The 18,832-nt window shown below is 35.1% G+C and overlaps 1 protein-coding gene across 7 annotated transcripts in view; it reads right to left on the bottom strand.

The window, feature by feature from the left end:
- ERCC6L2 (ERCC excision repair 6 like 2) overlaps window positions 1-18,832 on the bottom strand; it is a 186,061-nt gene that overhangs the window by 93,509 nt on the left and 73,720 nt on the right. For all 7 annotated transcript variants that reach the window (XM_055349986.2, XM_063696584.1, XM_055349989.2 and 4 more), the window contains 3 exons: window positions 17,590-17,661; window positions 16,876-17,021; window positions 4,206-4,301 (listed from right to left, as the gene is read on the bottom strand). In XM_055349986.2, the coding sequence (XP_055205961.2) occupies window positions 4,206-4,301; window positions 16,876-17,021; window positions 17,590-17,661 (314 nt within the window). The remainder of the gene's footprint in view (window positions 1-4,205; window positions 4,302-16,875; window positions 17,022-17,589; window positions 17,662-18,832) is intronic.

Genomic DNA, 18,832 nt, shown 5'->3' with positions numbered 1-18,832 from the left:
CTTATTTCTTTTGGAAGTTTTACACCTGTTGCGGGAAGTCAGGGACCCTGAACGGAGGGACTGGCTGAAGCCATGGCAGAAGAACATAAATTGTGAAGATTTCATGGACATTTATTAGTTCCCCAAATTAACACTTTTATAATTTCTTACACCTGTCTTTATTTCAATCTCTGAACATAAATTGTGAAGATTTCATGGACACTTATCACTTCCCCAGTCAATACCCTTGTGATATCCTATGCCTGTCTTTACTTTAATCTCTTAATCCCATCATCTTCATAAGCTGAGGAGGATGAGTGTTGCCTCAGGACCCTGTGATTATTGCGTTAACTGCACAAATTGTTTGTACAGCATGTGTGTTTAAACAATATGAAATCTGGGCACCTTGAAAAAAGAACAGGATAACAGCAAAGTTCAGGGAACAAGAGAGATAACCTTAAACTCTGACTGCCAGTGAGCCGGGTGGAACAGAGCCATATTTCTCTTCTTTCAAAAGCAAATGGGAGAAATATCGCTGAATTCTTTTTCTCAGCAAGGAACATCCCTGAGAAAGAGAATGTATCCCTGAGGGTAGGCCTCTGAAATGGCCGCTTCGGGTGCGGCCGTCTTTTATGGTCACTGCTGTAGGGATGAAATAAGCCCCAGTCTCCTGTAGTGCTCCCAGGCTTATTAGGACGAGGAAATTCCCACCTAATAAATTTTGGTCAGACCAGTTGTCTGCTCTCAAATCCTGTCTCCTGATAAGATGTTATCAATGACAATGCATGCCCAAAACTTCATTAGCAATTTTAATTTCGCCCCGGTCCTGTGGTCCTGTGATCTCGCCCTGCCTCCATTTGCCTTGTGATATCTTATTACCTTGTGAAGCATGCGCTCTCTGTGACCCACACCCTATTCGTACACTCCCTCCCCTTTTGAAAATCGCTAATAAAAACTTGCTGGTTTTGCAGCTCAGGGGGCATCACGGAACCTGCCGACATGTGATGTCTCCCCCAGACACCCAGCTTTAAAATTTCTCTCTTTTGTACTGTCTATTTCTCAGACCGGCCGACACTTAGGGAAAATAGAAAAAAACCTATGTGAAATATTGGGGGTGAATTTCGCCCGATATCTGGCTGCATTTCCCCGATACACCTAATATCCAGTGTTTTTCAAAGTGGAGTTGAGAACCAATTGTATCATAATCACCGTGGGTGGCTTTTAAAATTAATTGTGGCAAAACATACAAAACGATTTACCATTTTAGCTATTTTTAAGAGTACAGTGCAACAGCATTAAGTAAATTCAGTTTTCCAGCCATCACCACTATCCATTGCTACAACTTTTTTATTATCCTAAACTGAAATTCCATGCCCATTACACAATAATTCCCCATTCCTCTCTATCCTTGTCCCCTAATAAGCACCATTCTACTTTCTATCTCTATTGATTTGACTATTTCAGGTATTTCATATAAGTAGAATCATATAATATTTGTCCTTTCACATCTGGCTTATTTCATGTAGTATAATGTCTTCAAGGTTTGTCTATGTTGTAGCATTTATCAGAATTTCATTTCTTTTTAAGGCTGAATAGTATTCCATTTTATGTATAAACTGTATTTTGTTTATCCATTCATCCATCGATGGACACTTGAGTTGCTTCCACATTTTAGCTATTGTGAATACAGGTGCTATGAACATGAGTGTACAAGTATCTCTTCAAGTCTCTGCTTTCAACTCTTTTTGGTATATACCCAAAGTGGAAGTGTAATTGCTGGATCACATGGTCATTTTATGTTTAATTTTTTGAGGAACCACCATGCTGTTTTCCACAGCAGCTGTGCCACTTGACATTTCCATCAACAATGCACAAGGGTTCTGGGTTCTAATTTCTCCATATCCTCAACTAGGACTTGTTTTCTGTTGTTGCTTTTATTTTTACAATAGTCATCCAATGTGTGTGAAGTTGTATCTCATCATAGTTCTGATATGCATTTCCCTAATGATTAGTGATGCTGAGCATCTCTTCATGTGCTTAATGGCCACTTATATACCTTGTATACCTTCTTTGGAGAAATGTCCTATGCATTGTTAGATTGGGTTGTGTTTTTTGTTGTTGTTGAGTTTTAGGAGTTCTTTTTATATTCTAGATATTAATACTTTATCAGATATGTGATTTGCAAATATTTTCTCCCATTCTGTAGACTGCCTTTTTTCTCTGTTGATAGTGTCCTTTGATCCACAACCTGGGTGTTTTTTAAAATGTAGAATGTTGAGTCCCATTCTACATCTACATAAACAGAATGCCTGCAGGGTGGAGTTTGAGCATCTGTGTTTTTGAAAATTGTACCAGGTAATTATTATAACTCACTCTTTTAGTTGTTGCCCCTAAATTTTTTGCTAGCATTTAAAAACATTTGTTGGCATACAATTTGAGAACCGACCAGGGTATCCTGGTCCTTTTCTGAGGAAAAAAAAAACAATTCTAAGACAACTTTACCCACCTCTACCCTTATTCTGACAATTATCAAAATTTATATAACAGTTTAGTTCTTGTTACTAATTTTTTCATACCATCCCTTCATATTTCAGGGAATTCTTTCTTTACAACTGCATGAAGCCTATCAGCCACACTCCCAGTAATTTTTTAGACTTAAAATTTTAGCCACAAATTGTAAATACAACTCAAAATAATTTTCTTCCACATATAGCCATATAAATTTTTTCACTTTGACAACTCTGTTGTCATTCTAGAATCCTATAATGCTGATGAAATGTATGTTCTTCAAAGTCTGATCTGCTGAATTAAGTCTGATTCTCATTTCTTTGTTAACAATGTTATCTTTTCCTTTTTGTTGCAGTTTTTATAAATCATTCTCTCCCTGTTTCTCACTCTGGAACCTTTTAGCCCTTCTCTTTATCTTTGAAACTTAGAAATATTACTAACATGTATGTTTTCTCTCTCAGTCATTATTCCTACTTCATACTAAATGCCCCTTCAAAATTAATAACAATTTTCTCCAATCACGTCATCAATTATCTCCCGTCCTCCAGTCTCTCTGTTCATTATTTCTGGAATACACAGATGATGATTTCTCGGATCTTTCCTCAATTTCTCTTTACTCATATTTCACATCTATTTGTTACTTGACTTTATGTTTTAAAATATTCATTCCTTTTATCTTCCATATCCTTCTCCATTTTTCCATTAGCCCTCTCCATTTTTTTTCAGACCTTCATTTTTTTCCATATCCTTCCATTAGCCCTCTCCATTTTTTCCCCCAGACCTTCTACTGAGTCACTTTATTTTGGCAATAGTTTTAATTTATAAGAACTAATTTTTTTTTATGTACTTTTTTCCTTGGCATCCTATTCTTATTTTATTCCTTTCAATGTCTGTTTTTCACCTTTGTCCTTTGTTTTCTTGCTAGGTTAATTTTATTAAAATGTTTCATAATTCTTCATTTCCCATTCATAATTAAAATGACGACTAGGTGAATCACTGGAAAGCCGGTCTGTGTTTCCACGCAGGTAACACGTGTATTTCCCTTTTTCATGTCCTGGGGAGATCTGGAAGTACTTCAGGCTTGGCTCTGGCTTTATGATCTGGTTCCAACATCCATTCTAGGAAGCTTTCTACAGTCAGATTCCCCATTTGTTTATAAAATGTGTAAAATTATTCAGCTTTAATCAAAGAGTACCTGTTATGGCCAATCTCTCTGTAAAGTAGGGTGTCAGAGGGGAATCTGTATTAGAGTCAGGACATTATCAATTTCCCAGAACGATGCACTCTGTCTACTCCCACATACTGTAGTTGCAACCCCATGCTTAAAATTTCTGTACTCTTTCCTGCAGACTTTGGATTGTAGTATTTCTCTGCTGATACCCTGATCACAGATTCTACTTGCTTTCTATCTTCCAGGAGTTTCTCAAAACTTCTGATCTACTAGTACAGAACTATCCTATTTTCCTACAGTATTAGGAATTTATTCTTTCTTCTTAAAGTCATTTCTGTCATATTAATAGGATTCTGAGATGGATGAAAAATGGCTATTTTTGGACTGTTATTTGGATTGAGAAGGTCAGGATTATATTAAATGTACGTTTTTACCAGTTTCCCCCTTTCTTCTAATCATAGTCATAGTATAAGCAACCTTAAAAGTTCAAGAGTATTTTTAGATTAAAAGTATTTGCAGATCACTTTAAATTTTGTCAGTGTTATACCTGTCAATGGCTTGAAGATCATTGGCTGGATTCCAAGTAGGATCAAATAATACAACAACATTGGCACCGACAAAATTGAGGCCTAGTCCACCAGCCCTGGAGGAAAGAGAAAAAAAAAGCACATTAGAACAGCAAAAACTAACTGTTGTGCTATAACTCAACTGTGCCAGGTTTCTATAGCCAAAACAGCACAATACTGCATTAATTTCATCAAAGTAAGGTGGTGATTAAAATACAAATATGCCACAAATTAAATATTTAAGGCACAATTTTATTTCTACCACTCTAGCAAATCCCTAAAAAACTGGTCATTAGAGCCCACGTAAATAGTTTGTGCTGGTTTTTACTTTTTTTTGATACTCAAATACTACTTCTGCAAGATTTTCCTAATATAATTTTTAAAAAGTGTTAGTACATTCTAGCTAAATAAAGTAATACATACATTAAAAAACTCAATTCAGGAATAGATGCACATCTTATTCTTCCACTAAGTGCAGCTAAAACTCTGGATATTACATAGAAAATAAACGTAAAACTCTGAAAGGTACAGAGAAGATAGGCAGGCTAGGGACTACAAGGCCTAAGGAATGGCATGGCAGTGAGTCATGGCTTTCCTGAAAAAAAGGAATGGCTTTTCCAAAAAAGAAAGCTTCCATGGCTTTTCCAAAAAAGAAAGCCTAGCTGAAGGAGTCCCACATTCAGCAACTGATGGAACTCCTAGAGAGAAAATTGGCAAGGATATAAAAGAACAAACTGACCAACCAACAGGATTTAAATGACATACACAGAACACACCACCTAGAACAGCACAACACACACACTTTTTTTTCCTGGTTCCTATAGAACATTCACCAAGATAGACCAAATCCTGGGCCATAAAACAAACCTCAACAAATTTAAAAGAACTGAAATTATACTGGTATATACTGAGTATAATGGTATTATACTGAGTATGTTCTCTAACAATAACGGAATCAAACTAGCAATACATTTCAGGAGGACAACAAAATAAATTCCACACACGTGGAAACTAAACAACATACATTTAAATAGCTCATGAGTCACACAAAATCTGAAATCCAAAAAAACTGTGAAAAGAAAGTCTAGCTTTCTTTTTTGCTTAAGATACCACAAGCTGGGTTCTTAACATATCCCAAGCTGTTGGTAATGCCAAAAGTCACAGACTATAAAAATATATATATATCCTAAGAAAAGCCTTTTCTCTTTAGCCAAAGAACCAGGAAAGGTATAGCCTTGAAAGGCAGAAAAATGTGAGACAATAACCACTCTACTCCTGCCAAACACCAAGGAACAATCTGTGGCCCCATCCCTACCTTAGTCAGCAAAGGCTGAATGAGGATGCTAGACTTCTACCCTTGCCTGGCTATAATGAGACACTACCACTGATTCCTGCTGGGGTGGTGTCAGAGAAGACTGAGTGAAGAGCTAGAGCTTTCATTTTCTTCCCAATGATAACAGGGTCTCCCTCCATGGTGTCAGGGGACGCCAGGTGGGAGCAGTAGTAAAGCACTTCCCTCTCAGGCTATCAGCAGAGGCCAAAGACGGAACCCAACTTTCCACCCCTACTTGGCTGGCATGGTGTCAAAGAGGAGGTGTACTAAAATGGAAGATTTAAATCACATGCAGAGTCTCATAACACAATACTCAAAATGTCCAAGACACAATGATACAATAAAAAATCACTTATACCAAGAACCAGGAAAATTGCAGCCTGAATAAGAAAAGACTGAGATGAATCAGATGTTGGAATTACCTGACAAGAATTTTAACAAAGCCATCATAAAAATGTTTCAACAAGCAATTACAAATACATGCTTGAAACAAACAAAAAAATTGAGTCTCAGCAAAAACAAACAAAACAAAAATGGATATAAAGAGCAAAATAAAAATTTTGGAACGGAAAAATAGCTGAAATACAAAACTTGCCAAACGGGCTGAACAGTACAGTGGAAAAGACAAAAGACAGAATCAGTAAGCATGATGAGAACCAGTATCATTTACGAAATGTGAACAACAGAGAGAAACATCAGAAACCATGGATATCAGAAGAAAGTGGAATTATCTTTCAAGTGCTGAAAGAAAAGAACTGTCAACCCAGAATTCTATACTCAGTGAAAATATCCTTCAGAAAGGGAAAGGAGATAAGACATTCTCAGACTAACGAAAACTAAGAGCACCTGTTACCAGCAGACTTAACCTAAAAGATTGGTGGCTAGAAAGTTCATAAGGAAAAAAAAAAAGCAGAATAAGGCTTGGAACTAGAACAGAAAGGAAAGACGAAGATCAGAATAGGTTAAAATAGGGGTGAATATAAATACTATTTTATTTCTCATGAATTTCATAAATCACATTTCATGGTTAAAGGAAAAATGCAATACAATCTGATATGCTGCTTAGGGCATGTAGAGGAAATATCTAAGACAATAATATCTTAAAAGTGGAGTAGGAAAAGAAGCTTAAATGTAAGTAAAATTTCTATACTTCATTCAAACTGGTAAACCTGTATACCAGTAGACTGTGAGAAGTTACTATGTACAATGTAATACCCAGAGCAACCACCAGGAAGCTACATAAAGCAATATACTAAAAAACACTATACATAAACAAATACAGAATCCTAAAGAAATGTCTGAATAAGAGAAACAGTGGAACTAGAAATAGGAGATAAAAAAGATAAAAGTTAAATAAAAAATATCAATAATGACCTTCAATATAATGGCCTAAATATACCATTTAAAATCATAAGATTGGCAGGGTAGTTTGAAAAACAATATGCTCTCCACAAAAAACAAAACAAAACACTTTAAATATGATGACACAGCTAGGCTGAGAGTGAAAGGATGATAAAAGATATACCAGGCAATTATTAAAGAAAAAAGCAAGACTGGCTATATTAATATTAGTCCAAGTATATGTCAGAGCAAAGAAAGTTAATAGTTAAAAGAGGGACAATGCACAATGACAAAAAGATCAATCTGCCAAAACACCAAACAGCACCAAAACAGCAGAGCTGAAAGATACATGAAGTCAAATTAATTAAGCTGAAAAGAGAAACAGGCAAATGCACAATTATAGTTGAGGATTTCAATATCCCACATTCAGCAACTGATAGAACTCCTAGAGAGAAAATTGGCAAGGATATAAAAGAACAAAATGACCAACCAATGACATACACAGAACACTCCACCTAGAACAGCACAACACACACACTTTTTTTTCCTGGTTCCTATAGAATATTCACCAAGATAGACCAAATCCTGGGCCATAAAACAAACCTCAACAAATTTAAAAGAACTGAAACTATACTGGTATATACTGAGTATAATGGTATTATACTGAGTATGTTCTCTAACGATAATGGAGTCAAACTAGCAATACATTTCAGGAGGACAACAAAAAAAATTCCAAACACTTGGAAATTAAACAACATACATCTAAATAGTTCAAGAGTCAAACAAAATCTGAAATCCAAAAAAACTGTGAAAAAAAATACAAGGAGAAATAAATAATAATGTAACACAAATGAAAATACAACATATCAAAATATGTAGGATGCAGCTAAGCAGAGCTTAGGAAAATTTGTAACATTAAATGCTTATATTAGAAAAAAATTAAAGGTCTCAAACCAATAATCTGAGGTCCTCCCCCTAAGAAACTAGAAAAAGAAGCAAAAAAAGCAAGCAGAAGAAAGGAAATAATAAATAAAAAAGCAGAATCAATAAAACTGAACACAGAAAAATAACAGAGAAAAATCAGTGAAAAAAAGCTGATTCGTTGCTAAACTAGCAATGACAAAGATAAAAGAGAATACACAAATTACCAATATTAGAAATGAAACAAGGGATATCACTACAGATCCTACAGCTATTAAAAGGATAAATGAATACTATAAAAAATTTTATGGTCATAAATTCAACAAGTTAGAAGAGAAACAGTTCCTCAAAAACCGCAAACCACTGAACTCAACTAAATGAAACAGACAACCTGAATAGTCCTATAACTATTAAAGAAATTGAGTATGTTATTTTCAAAACTCTTAGGGAAAAAAATAACCCCTCCAGGCCCAGATGATTCCACTGGAGAATTTTACCATTTACAGAAGCATTAACACCAGCTTTATACAATAAGCACATGAAAAGATGTTTAATATCATTAGAGATTAGGTAAATGCAAATCCAAACCACAATGACATGTCTCTACATGCTCATCAGAATGGCTAAAATGAAAAAAATAGTGACGATAGCAAACGTTAGTGAAAATGCAGAGGAACTTGATCACTCACACACTGCTGTTGGGAATGTAAAACCATATAGCCACTTTGTTAACAGTTTAGCAATTTCTTATAAAACGAAATATGCAACTATCACATAATGCAGCAGTTGCAATATTTAGCATTTATCCCAGAGGAATGAAAACTAATGTTCAAACAAAAATCTGTACACAAATGTTAATAGCTTTATCTGTCACAGCCGAAAACTGGAAACAACCCAGATGCCCTTCAACAGGTGAATGTATAAACAAACTGTGGTGTATCCATATCATGAATACTAAGAGCAATAAAAAGAAAAGAACCATTGATACATACAACAACTGGATGAATTTACAGGGAATTACGCTGAGTGAAAATAGCCAATCCCAAAAGGTTACATACTTTATGACTCCCTTTACATAACATTCTTGATTATGTTGTTCTAAATTACAGAAATTGAGAACAGATAAGTGGTTTCCAGGGCTCAGGGAGAAAGGGGAGAGAGGAAAGCAGATGTGACTACAAAAGGACCGCATGAGGGATTCTGGTGATGGAAATGTTCTGCTCTTCACTGTATCAACATCAGTATCCTGGTTGTGATAATGTACTACAGTTTTACAAGATATTACATTGGGGGAACTGGGTAAAGAGTGCATGGGATCATTCTGTATTATTTCTTAAAACTACTTGTGAATCTAGAAATATCTCAGAATAAAAAGTTTAATTTTAAAATGTGGCTAACATCCATATAGCCTTAACAGAGAATGGATTCTTAAGTACAGATTATTTCCACCATCACATGTTGATCACAAGGCAGGCAGTCAGGGTGCTACCGCATATGCTTCAGGCTTGTCATAGTGAATACAGAGAGAGCCAAGAGTTACACTGCAACAGGATGCCATATGTTCTCTCTCCAAAAGGAAGAGAACAAGATGAAATAACATCAATGCTCATTTTATAATGAGCTACATCTAATACTTCCCTGGACCCAGAGTTCTTTTTCTCCATATATTTCCTGGTGATACCACCCATATACTCACTCATCAAAGCCAAAAGCCATGCTAAGTATCACTATAGACTTCTTCTTCTCCATCACTACTTCCCTTTCTCACTAAAAGCTAACCAGTATCAAGTCCTGTCATACTTAGCTCAGAAATGTTTTTCTCTTGAGTCCCTTCTCCATTCCTATTACCACTGCCCTTTTCAGAGCTGTTATTAGATTGCACTTGCATGTATTACTTCTTTGGTCTTCTGATTGTCCTCTCTTACTTCAGACCTTACATCCATGCCCATTCTCACATTACATAAAAATTATTTTAAGCACAGAATATACAGAACTAAGTGTACTACTCATCTGGAAAATTTTACTTTTGCAGTATAGTACCCCAAATCCTTAACTTAATCTTTACAAGTTAATAAGTATGAAAGCATTGTAGTTCAAATTACAGGGTTTGCTTAGAAAGCTGTTTGTAGCTTAAAACCCATTAATTCCTATTCATCAGAGACCAATAGGCCTCAATGACCAGGCCTACCGTCTCTGCAGCTGGTATCACACCAGTCATTCTTGATATCTATACCACAAGTGACCAAAACATTTAAAGTTGCCTTCATACAATTTTCTCTGCTCTCTTATTTGCCTAACTTTTCCTTGTCCTTCAAGTGTCATTAACAAAGCCTGAACTAAATCTTTCTCCTCTGTGCCTCCTCCTACCCTGCATTCGCCATACTGTATTGAACTATCCTTTTACATGTTTCTGAACAACTCCTCCTGTACCCCTCTACTTTTTGAGTTATAAACTTTAAGAGACCTGTCTCCTCCAGGGCCTGTCACAGAGTGGATACTTACACTCTCTTTGTTAAACTGAGCTTCGTTAATATAACTCATGAGTTCTCCTATGTAGTCATACACCCAAGCTGTTGCCTCCACATATCCTAAGCACTAAACACGTAAGTTCTCTAGTTATTTTGGTACCTATGCTATTCTCTGTGCCTAAAATGCCCTTTACCAAAACCTGCTTTTCCTTTTCTTTTTAATAAAATCTTATCTCTAAAGAACCAGTTAAAACATCACCATCCTTCTATGGGATTTTTTGATCTATCTATTTCTTAAATGCCTATGGATCTTCACACATAAACTCCAGTAAAGCATTTATTGCATTATATTGCTCTTCAAAGGCAAAAATTCTCTTATTTTTCTTGCTGCACATTAAGGGTCCATGAAGATATTAGTAGTTGAACAAAAAGGTGTGAGACTGAGACAAAATAAAGCAGTAAAGGCAGATTTTAACAAAAGGCATATAATATGATTCTCATTATTTATTTGAAAAGAGTGGTTTAGAATCTCTTTCTCTTGGGGTACATAACAAAAGAAATGTCCTCATCTTTCTGGGAAAGTTGACAGTGTTTTGGAATAATGTTATGAGAGACAGAAAATGATGTTTCTCCAGATCCTTTCAAAGCTCATGATTCCTGGTGTTGGACTACCTAGAGGTACTTGTATCATCTGGAAAATACTACTTTTGCAGTATGGTACCCCAAATCCTTAACTTAATCCTCACAAGTTAGTAAGTATGAATAAAGCATTGTATTTCAAATTATAGGGTTTGCTTAGAAAGCTGTTTGTAGTCAACTAGTGTATGATTCTGAAAGTCAAAACCAAGAATGAAGTTGTGCCTAGTATTCACGCTACAGAGTCTTTTTGACACTTAAATGGAAGCCAAAAGTTTTGTCTTCATTTAACTTGACCTGTGGTTAAGGTAACAGTGAAGAGAAGTCACTAAAGACATATTTTTTGGCAGTTTTTATTATTAGTATAAAAATTATGTATTGGTTTTGCTAGATTCATTTTTTTCTATCAGCATACTACTTATTTCTTTTGGAATAAAATTTCTAAAGGAAACTTTTGGCAAAACTGAATGTATATAATGTTTGTATACTGAGTTGAAGATTCCAGCTGCCTGTATAATTTAATAGATTTTTAAATAACAACAATTGTGATCTTTTCATGTTTTGAACTATCTGATCTACATATCCTGTATTTAATACTCTGTAAGACAACGATGATAAATTTTTACATTTTTACAAAGAAAAGGCAAAACCAAAATCCAAGAACACAATGATTTTCTTTCTCTTCCTCAACTGTTTTCCTGAGCCCAGCTGTCTTTCAGGCTTTCCTCTGAGGCTTTGCATTGCCATTTTCCCTCATCAGCTGCCTACACTGTATCACAAAACAACTCACACTTAGATAATGCTTTACACTGGATGCTAATCATCCAGGGGAAGAAAAATGATAATCTTTTCTCCTACAATTTCTATCAAAAATGCAAATAAATTAACCTTTATTGAGCATCTACTATATATCAGGAACTATGCAAGGTATTTTCATATATGCTAGTTCTTTTGCTCTCAAGACTTTTTTTTTTTTTTTTTTTTTGAGACAGAGTCTTGCTCTGTCTTGTCCAGGATGGAGTGCAGTGGCGCCATCTCAGCTTACTGCAGCCTCCACCTCCTGGGTTCAAACAATTCTCCCATCTCAGCCTCCTGAGTAGCTGGGACTACAGGCATGAACTGCTGCACCTGGCTAATTTTGTATTTTTAGTAGAGATGGGGTTTCACCATGTCAGCCAGGCTGGTCTCGAACTCCTGACCTCAGGTGATCCATCCGTTTTGGCCTCCCAAAGTGCTGGGAATACAGGCGTGAGCCACTGCACCTGGCCTGCTCTAAAGACTTCTATAAGCAAAATATCCTGATTTTTCAGGCGAGAAAACTGACAATCACAAAAATTAATTTGTTCAAGGTCTCCTAAGTAGCAAGTGTCTCGATTCAAACCCAAATGTCCTGATTGAAAGTTCAGTGCTCAGTAGAAACTGAATTTTCTCCTTTGGAAAACTGCTTATTAGACATACCATGAAGATGTCATAGAGACTTGACTGAACTCTAAGAAAAGAGTGAGGTGGGATAGGGAGAAAGTATTAGAAAGGATTAAAAAATGGGTAAGTTAGGGGATTGGGTGGAATTTAGACAGCAAAAAAGCAGAAAAAAAGTTAAAGGTTTCTATGTTGAATAAATCTAATCAACAGTTCCAGTTACCTTCTTGATGGCAAGGTCAGGCATAACCATGTATGATGCCATCTCAGATGCCATATATGAGCCACAGATAAGATCTCTACTAGTTGAGGTAGCAATCTTCCAAGAGATTCTGAAGTAATAACTTCAGTCCTTGCTGAAGAAGCAAAGCTCCCTTTAAAGAAGAAGAAAAAACCCCTAGACTCTTTCTCTCTCTGAAGACGAGATAATTCTCCATTTGATGATAATACAACTCAGAAACCTAAACTTTAAAACTTGTCACTCTGTTCTTACATGGTTAACAGCAAAGGGTTACTTGTTAAGCCAAAAAAAATTTAATATTGCTCTTTTCGAACTGAGGACTGGTATTTGAGACACTTAATGAGTATGCAGGCTGTTTATTCCTTAGGTCTGCCACATGCTCTTCCTGTATCAAATAAGTGTATCAGAAAGTACACCTTAACTACATCTTAATGTTCTACAAACATGTCTTTGATGAAATAAGTTTTATTATTATGTATTAAGTATTATAAAAGGTCAAACGAAGTATCCATTTGAACAATGCTTCTAAGAAAACCTAAATAAATATAAAGAGATACCATGTTTATGGATAAGGTGGCTTCATACCTTAAAAACTCCAATTTTCCTCAAACTCATTAATAAATTCATTGATTCTCCAAAAACAAAAAACAAACCCCAGGAAAAATGCCAGATAATCATTCTTTAAATAAACTGAATGAAATGACTATAAAAAGCTAGAGTTTAACACACTGATGTTCTAAAACAAAAGGTAACTGCAAAAACAAAAGAGGTCAGAAAGCAAGAAAAACTTTAGATTAAAAATGTGATGGCGGGCATGGTGGCTCACACCTGTAATCCCAGCACTTTGGGAGGGCGAGGCAGGTAGATCACAAGGTCAGGAGTTCAAGACCAGCCTGGATAATATGGTGAAATCCTGTCTCTACTAAAAACACAAAAATTAGCTGAGTGGGGTGGCACGGGCCTGTAGTCCCAGCTGCTCGGGAAGCTGAGGCAGGAGAATTGCTTGAAATCCGGGAGGCGGAGGTTGCAGTGAGCCAAGATTGCACCATACAGCCTGGGCCACAGAGTGAGACACTGTCTTAAAAAAAAAAAAAAGTGATCATTTCAAACAAAATAATAAGATTGAAAAATGACATTTCTCAGAACAGAGCAAAAAGACAAAGTCTGAGAGAAAAGTTCAGAGATTTAAAGAACCAATATAGTTTGAAAGTTTGAAAGTCTGATGACCTGCCATGCCAGAGGGAGCAGAGAAAAAGGAAGAAAAAAAAAAGCCATTGTTAAAGAAATAATAAAAAAGCATTTTCCAGAGTTGAAAAAGAACATAAGCCTTCAGAATACAAGCCTACTGTACCCAGCACAAAAAAATGAACGAAGATCCATACCAAGACTCAAATATCACCGTGAAATTTTAGAATAGCGTAGATGAAGAAAAACTCTTACGAGTTCCCAAAAAGGAATGAAAGTCAGATTGGCACTGCACATCTGTTTAGCCACACCATCTATCAGAAAACAATGCTGCAAGCCCTTCAAAGATCTAAGAGGAAATGATTTTCAATTTAGAATTATATAGTTGGACAAAGTATCAATTAAGTGAGAGAGCAATAAAAGACATTTTCTGTATTTACAGATGCAGAAAATTTACTTCCTATATATTCTGGCTTAAAAAGTTACCAGAGGATATTTCCTAGGAAAACAAAGGGGCAAGTCAAGAATGAAAACAGCATGGAACCCAGGAAAAAGATCCAACGCAGAAGAGCAGTGAAAGAAAGCTTCAACATGACAGTTCTTTATCAGGCCTAGAAAACAACTGGGCCAGATTGAAACTAAGGAATAAAAGTTTCAGGAGGCAGGTTCAGGATACAGAGGACTCAACAGAAGAGAATGTGTGAATGAGAATTAGTAACATTGAGGATTATTACAAAGGGCAAAAACAGACTGAGAGGGGGAAAAGACTGAAAAAGTCATGATTGAAATTTGAAGTGAACTGAACAGTGCAAACATAAAACATGGATGAAATCTTAGGAAAGAGAAGTGATATGAGGTTGATGTTAAGACTAATCTTGCATTGACCAAAAGGTCGTGAACATTAAGAGAAATTATCTTAGCACTACTTGCCCCTGCATTAAAGATGTTTAGTTTATAAAAACATAGTAATGTAAACGCTTTTTTGCCTTCAAATTTTAATGCCAACCTATGGACAATAACCAGTTACTGGTACAGGGCTTATTGAAAACATTAATACCTTTGACAAAGTAAAAGTTAAAATAGTTAACATAATATGTATAGGTGACAAAAGTAGAAGGGTGGGTGGGTGTGTGCTAATGCTAATACCACCATTACAAAGACTTAGAAGGCATGTGGAAAGTTAATGGACCGAACATCAAAACTTGAATCATTTTCCAGTAAAACATGGTGGCAAACCAAGAAAGAAGAAGACACGGGATCCAGGAAAAAGATCTAAGAGGAAATTCAATGGATCTAATGCAGAAGTACAAAGACTGAAAGTTACAAAAGTAGTTTATAGACAAATAATTTTAAAATAGCAAACATTGTGAGAAAAAAAGGGGGAGAGCGTAGTGAAAGTAGCCTAATCATCTTTCTTAAGAGAAGTTCCAACTTATGTAAAGTTGATAAACTAAAAGATAATGAAGACTTTGTACTCTGGCAAGATAATGGCTAAGCCAATGTGAAAACATTTCTGTCACAATATATTAAATATAAACCCTTGCAAAATGATAGAAACTAAACAAAAACTGAGCTTATGTGTCTTTTGCAAAACACAGCTGAGGAATGTATTTATTACATTACGTAAGGTTCCTTATATAATGACTTATGAAATAAATTACTCAAATTGTCACAGAAAAATAGGAATCCAAAACTTTTTCCCTTGTCTTGTCAGGATGCCCAGCAGAAGCCAAAGCAAAACCACACAAGCGGAAAACTCCTACAACCGGTCTCCAAAGGATTTCCAGAGGAAAAAAATCCCATTGAAGGTAAGCTCAAAAGAAAAAAAATGACCAAACTTGAAGAAACTATCAACCATAAGCAAGAGCCAGAGGAAACAACAAATAGAAGGATCAGCACCACCAAGTACAGGAGTTAATGGAGCAAAAATGCCATCCAAAAAGATGTTTTTTGAAGTATGATTAAAATTAAAAATTCAATGGATAGGTTAAATAGCAATTTCTGACAGATAGAGGTGAAGGGGTAATTAGGAACTTTATGGAGGATCTCAGTAAATGAGCTGGAAGTGAGCAGAAGAAGGATAAGAGACTACTGCTTGTCATTATAGAGTCTATTATTGGAACCATTGTTTAGTGCATCTATCAATTGGAAACACTTTAAAGTTAGAATGCTTATATGTTTTACGAAATTTAATTGACCACAGTATTCTATGTCATTTAGTGCTCTGTATGTAAGGACACATGAAAAAAATTACTTCTTGCATTCCTTTATAGGAAAATGGGAATCCAAAGCTTTTCCCCATTTGCCTTAGTGGTAGGAATTCAAGAATAATTAAAGTGCTCAACAATGTTGGCTCATTCATATTTTATTCCCCATTTTAAGTTAATTTCTATTCTGATTTAATTTTTACTTTGTGCATTTTATATATGTTTATTTTTAAAGTCCATTGAAATTCTGAAAGACAGTGGGAGTGAATCTATAAAATTCTTATTACACAGGATGTCAAAAGTTATTGATTTGTTCCTTCCTAAAATGGGATTAATCTTAGGTGTTTATGTTGATTTAAATCTTTTCAGAAGTGTGTATATTCTCTAAAAGGTCTTAAAGGGATATTCATACATAGGGGTTAGAACCAATTTACCTTTCATAAAATCTCTAACTGCAGAGCTGCTCCAGTTGAGATGAGGTAGAGGCAGAGGAGGGAAACGTGAGCCCCTAGCCCCAGTGGGCTCTCAAGGGCTCCCTGACACGGTGGGAAAACTGCTGCTACAGTGAGTCTCAGTTATCCAGTTAATAAGAAGTCTGATTATTCTCACCAGGAGACTTGGGTCAAAACGCTACCACAGAAAATTCATAGGAGGAAGTATCAATTTTTTTATTGTTACCTTTATAAACCCAGACTTATAAGAGGAATTCAGTGTTGATAAAGGAAATGAGAGAAAAGCTTAGCTAAAACTTAAGACATTGAAATTTCGGTCATAATAGTATTTTTGCTGCTTCTAAATAAGCATAGCCATTAAAAATTAATCCAGTAATAGTTTTAAAAATTACGCTAAATCTCAAAAACAATTGGATAAAAATCTAGTTATTAAATTTAATTTTCTTACATTGTAGAGACAAGGCAAATGTTAACATCTTGTGTACTGTTGAACTCTTTTACAATCTTGAGTCTTTCCTCTGATTTTGTACTTCCATCAAGTCGTCGGTAATCAAGCCCAGACGCCATACAGTACTGCTGTAGCACGTCAAGCAACTAGACGAGAGGTATGAAGATGGGCAAACATGAATCTTGGTTAAGTAAGTTTCAGACCATTACAAAGTTGAGACTTGTTAAGCATTAATTATTGGTGTTCATAATTTCCTTCTTATAATTCCAAGAACAATAAATATTTTTCTCACTTCTGACCCATGTATTTATTCCTGTTTTCCTGCAACATTATGGCTTTAACATTCAGAACTTGTTTTAAAAATCAATCTTTTCATTTTTAAGAAACAAACAATATTACTGGCCAAATCATTTACATAAATATATGTGTGCTATTTTCTAAGTTCTAAAATATATGAAATGTCTTAAAGAACATTGTAATTATTAAGAACATCAACAGAAAATAAAAATCTATCTTTGAGTTTGATATTTAGCAACCCTGAAACAATTGAAATTTTAGTGTCTGTTTAAAAACTTCAAGTTGCTTACCTCACTATTTCCTACTGTGTAGATAAGAGAAAATGTGGCTGTAAGGTGTCATGTAGGCATATGCTTTATTCTTTATGCCTCAAAAGTTGAGGCCGGCCAATCAAGGATATACTTTAGATGAACTCACCTTGGTGGAAAAAGAAAAGAGAAGAACTTTATCTCTGTTTTTCCTGCAATGATTTAAAAGCTGCTGAAGGACCTGAAAATGAACCACAGAAAATCAGTGAACCAGTTCCAACTAAAAGTACACTTTATACATATAAACATCACTTGAGAATTTCTTTAAAATTATCTTCATACAATACTAACCTCATTCATTTTTTCTAATTCCTTTCATTTTTTCCAAGTTAGAGAAATAAAGTATTAGCTATTACATCAAATGTTATTCATCATCATATTGTCAATAAGGAGGTAAAGTTCCCAAAGACCTTTATTTCATCTCATCTGGTTTTAATAAAAAGGAAGCATTTTGGATTATGGGATGCATTTAAATGGATTAATTTAATTTCCAAAATACACTTTCTTTATACCTACAATATGCTAAGAAACTAAATTATAGAGCAGCATTCCTTTTAGGAAGTATTTAAATTGTCCCTAGATGGACGTAATGAAATGTGTTCAATTACATCTAGGTTCTAAAAGTCTTGATATTTATTTTCTTAGAATAATCAGTCAGATACACACCTCTTCTCATTTTCTCCCCTTTGTTTCTCTATTTACAGTAAGCTCTGACTTCCAGATCTGATTTTGACCTCAAAATGCCAGTAATCTGCCCCCACACACAGTGCTTTCAGGGAGGAAGCAAACAGTCCAAAGCCTTGTGTATAACAGTCACACCGTTACTTTTATTTCCACATCTGACAATGACAGCTCCAGAACAATGTGGAAAAGCAATCCACAGAGGCGAAAAAGAAATTTTCTATACAAAGTCTAAATTCTTCTGAAAGATGAAACAAACACTAAAACAATTTATTTAATGATAAACATTTAAGCTTTTAAATAAAAAAATACTCAATATAACACTTACTCAATCAAGAGAAGCTATTGTGCTAACTTTGACCTCTACCTCCCCCCAGTCCCTCAAAAAAAGCTATGGAGTTAAAAAAAACTTCTACTCAGATAACCAAATTTATTTATCAAATGGTAAATAAAAATGTTATGGATCAGGTAAACATTACTTTCATATTTGGAGAACATATGAAGTTTTATTTGCATTTAGTTCATTTTTTAATAAAATAACTGATTCTATATGAAGTACGTAATTTGAATTTCACATAAGACTTTTTAAATTGGTAGATATTATTTTTTCTGTTTTACAGAACTGAGTAGAAAATGCACAGAACTCCTCTTTCCCTACTTCCAACCTCCTC

Source organism: Gorilla gorilla, chromosome 13 (assembly GCF_029281585.2).
Source record: "Gorilla gorilla gorilla isolate KB3781 chromosome 13, NHGRI_mGorGor1-v2.1_pri, whole genome shotgun sequence".
Classification (NCBI taxonomy): Eukaryota; Metazoa; Chordata; class Mammalia; order Primates; family Hominidae; genus Gorilla; species Gorilla gorilla.
Note: the sequence above shows the minus strand (reverse complement) of the source record. Positions and strands in the feature narration are given on the sequence as shown.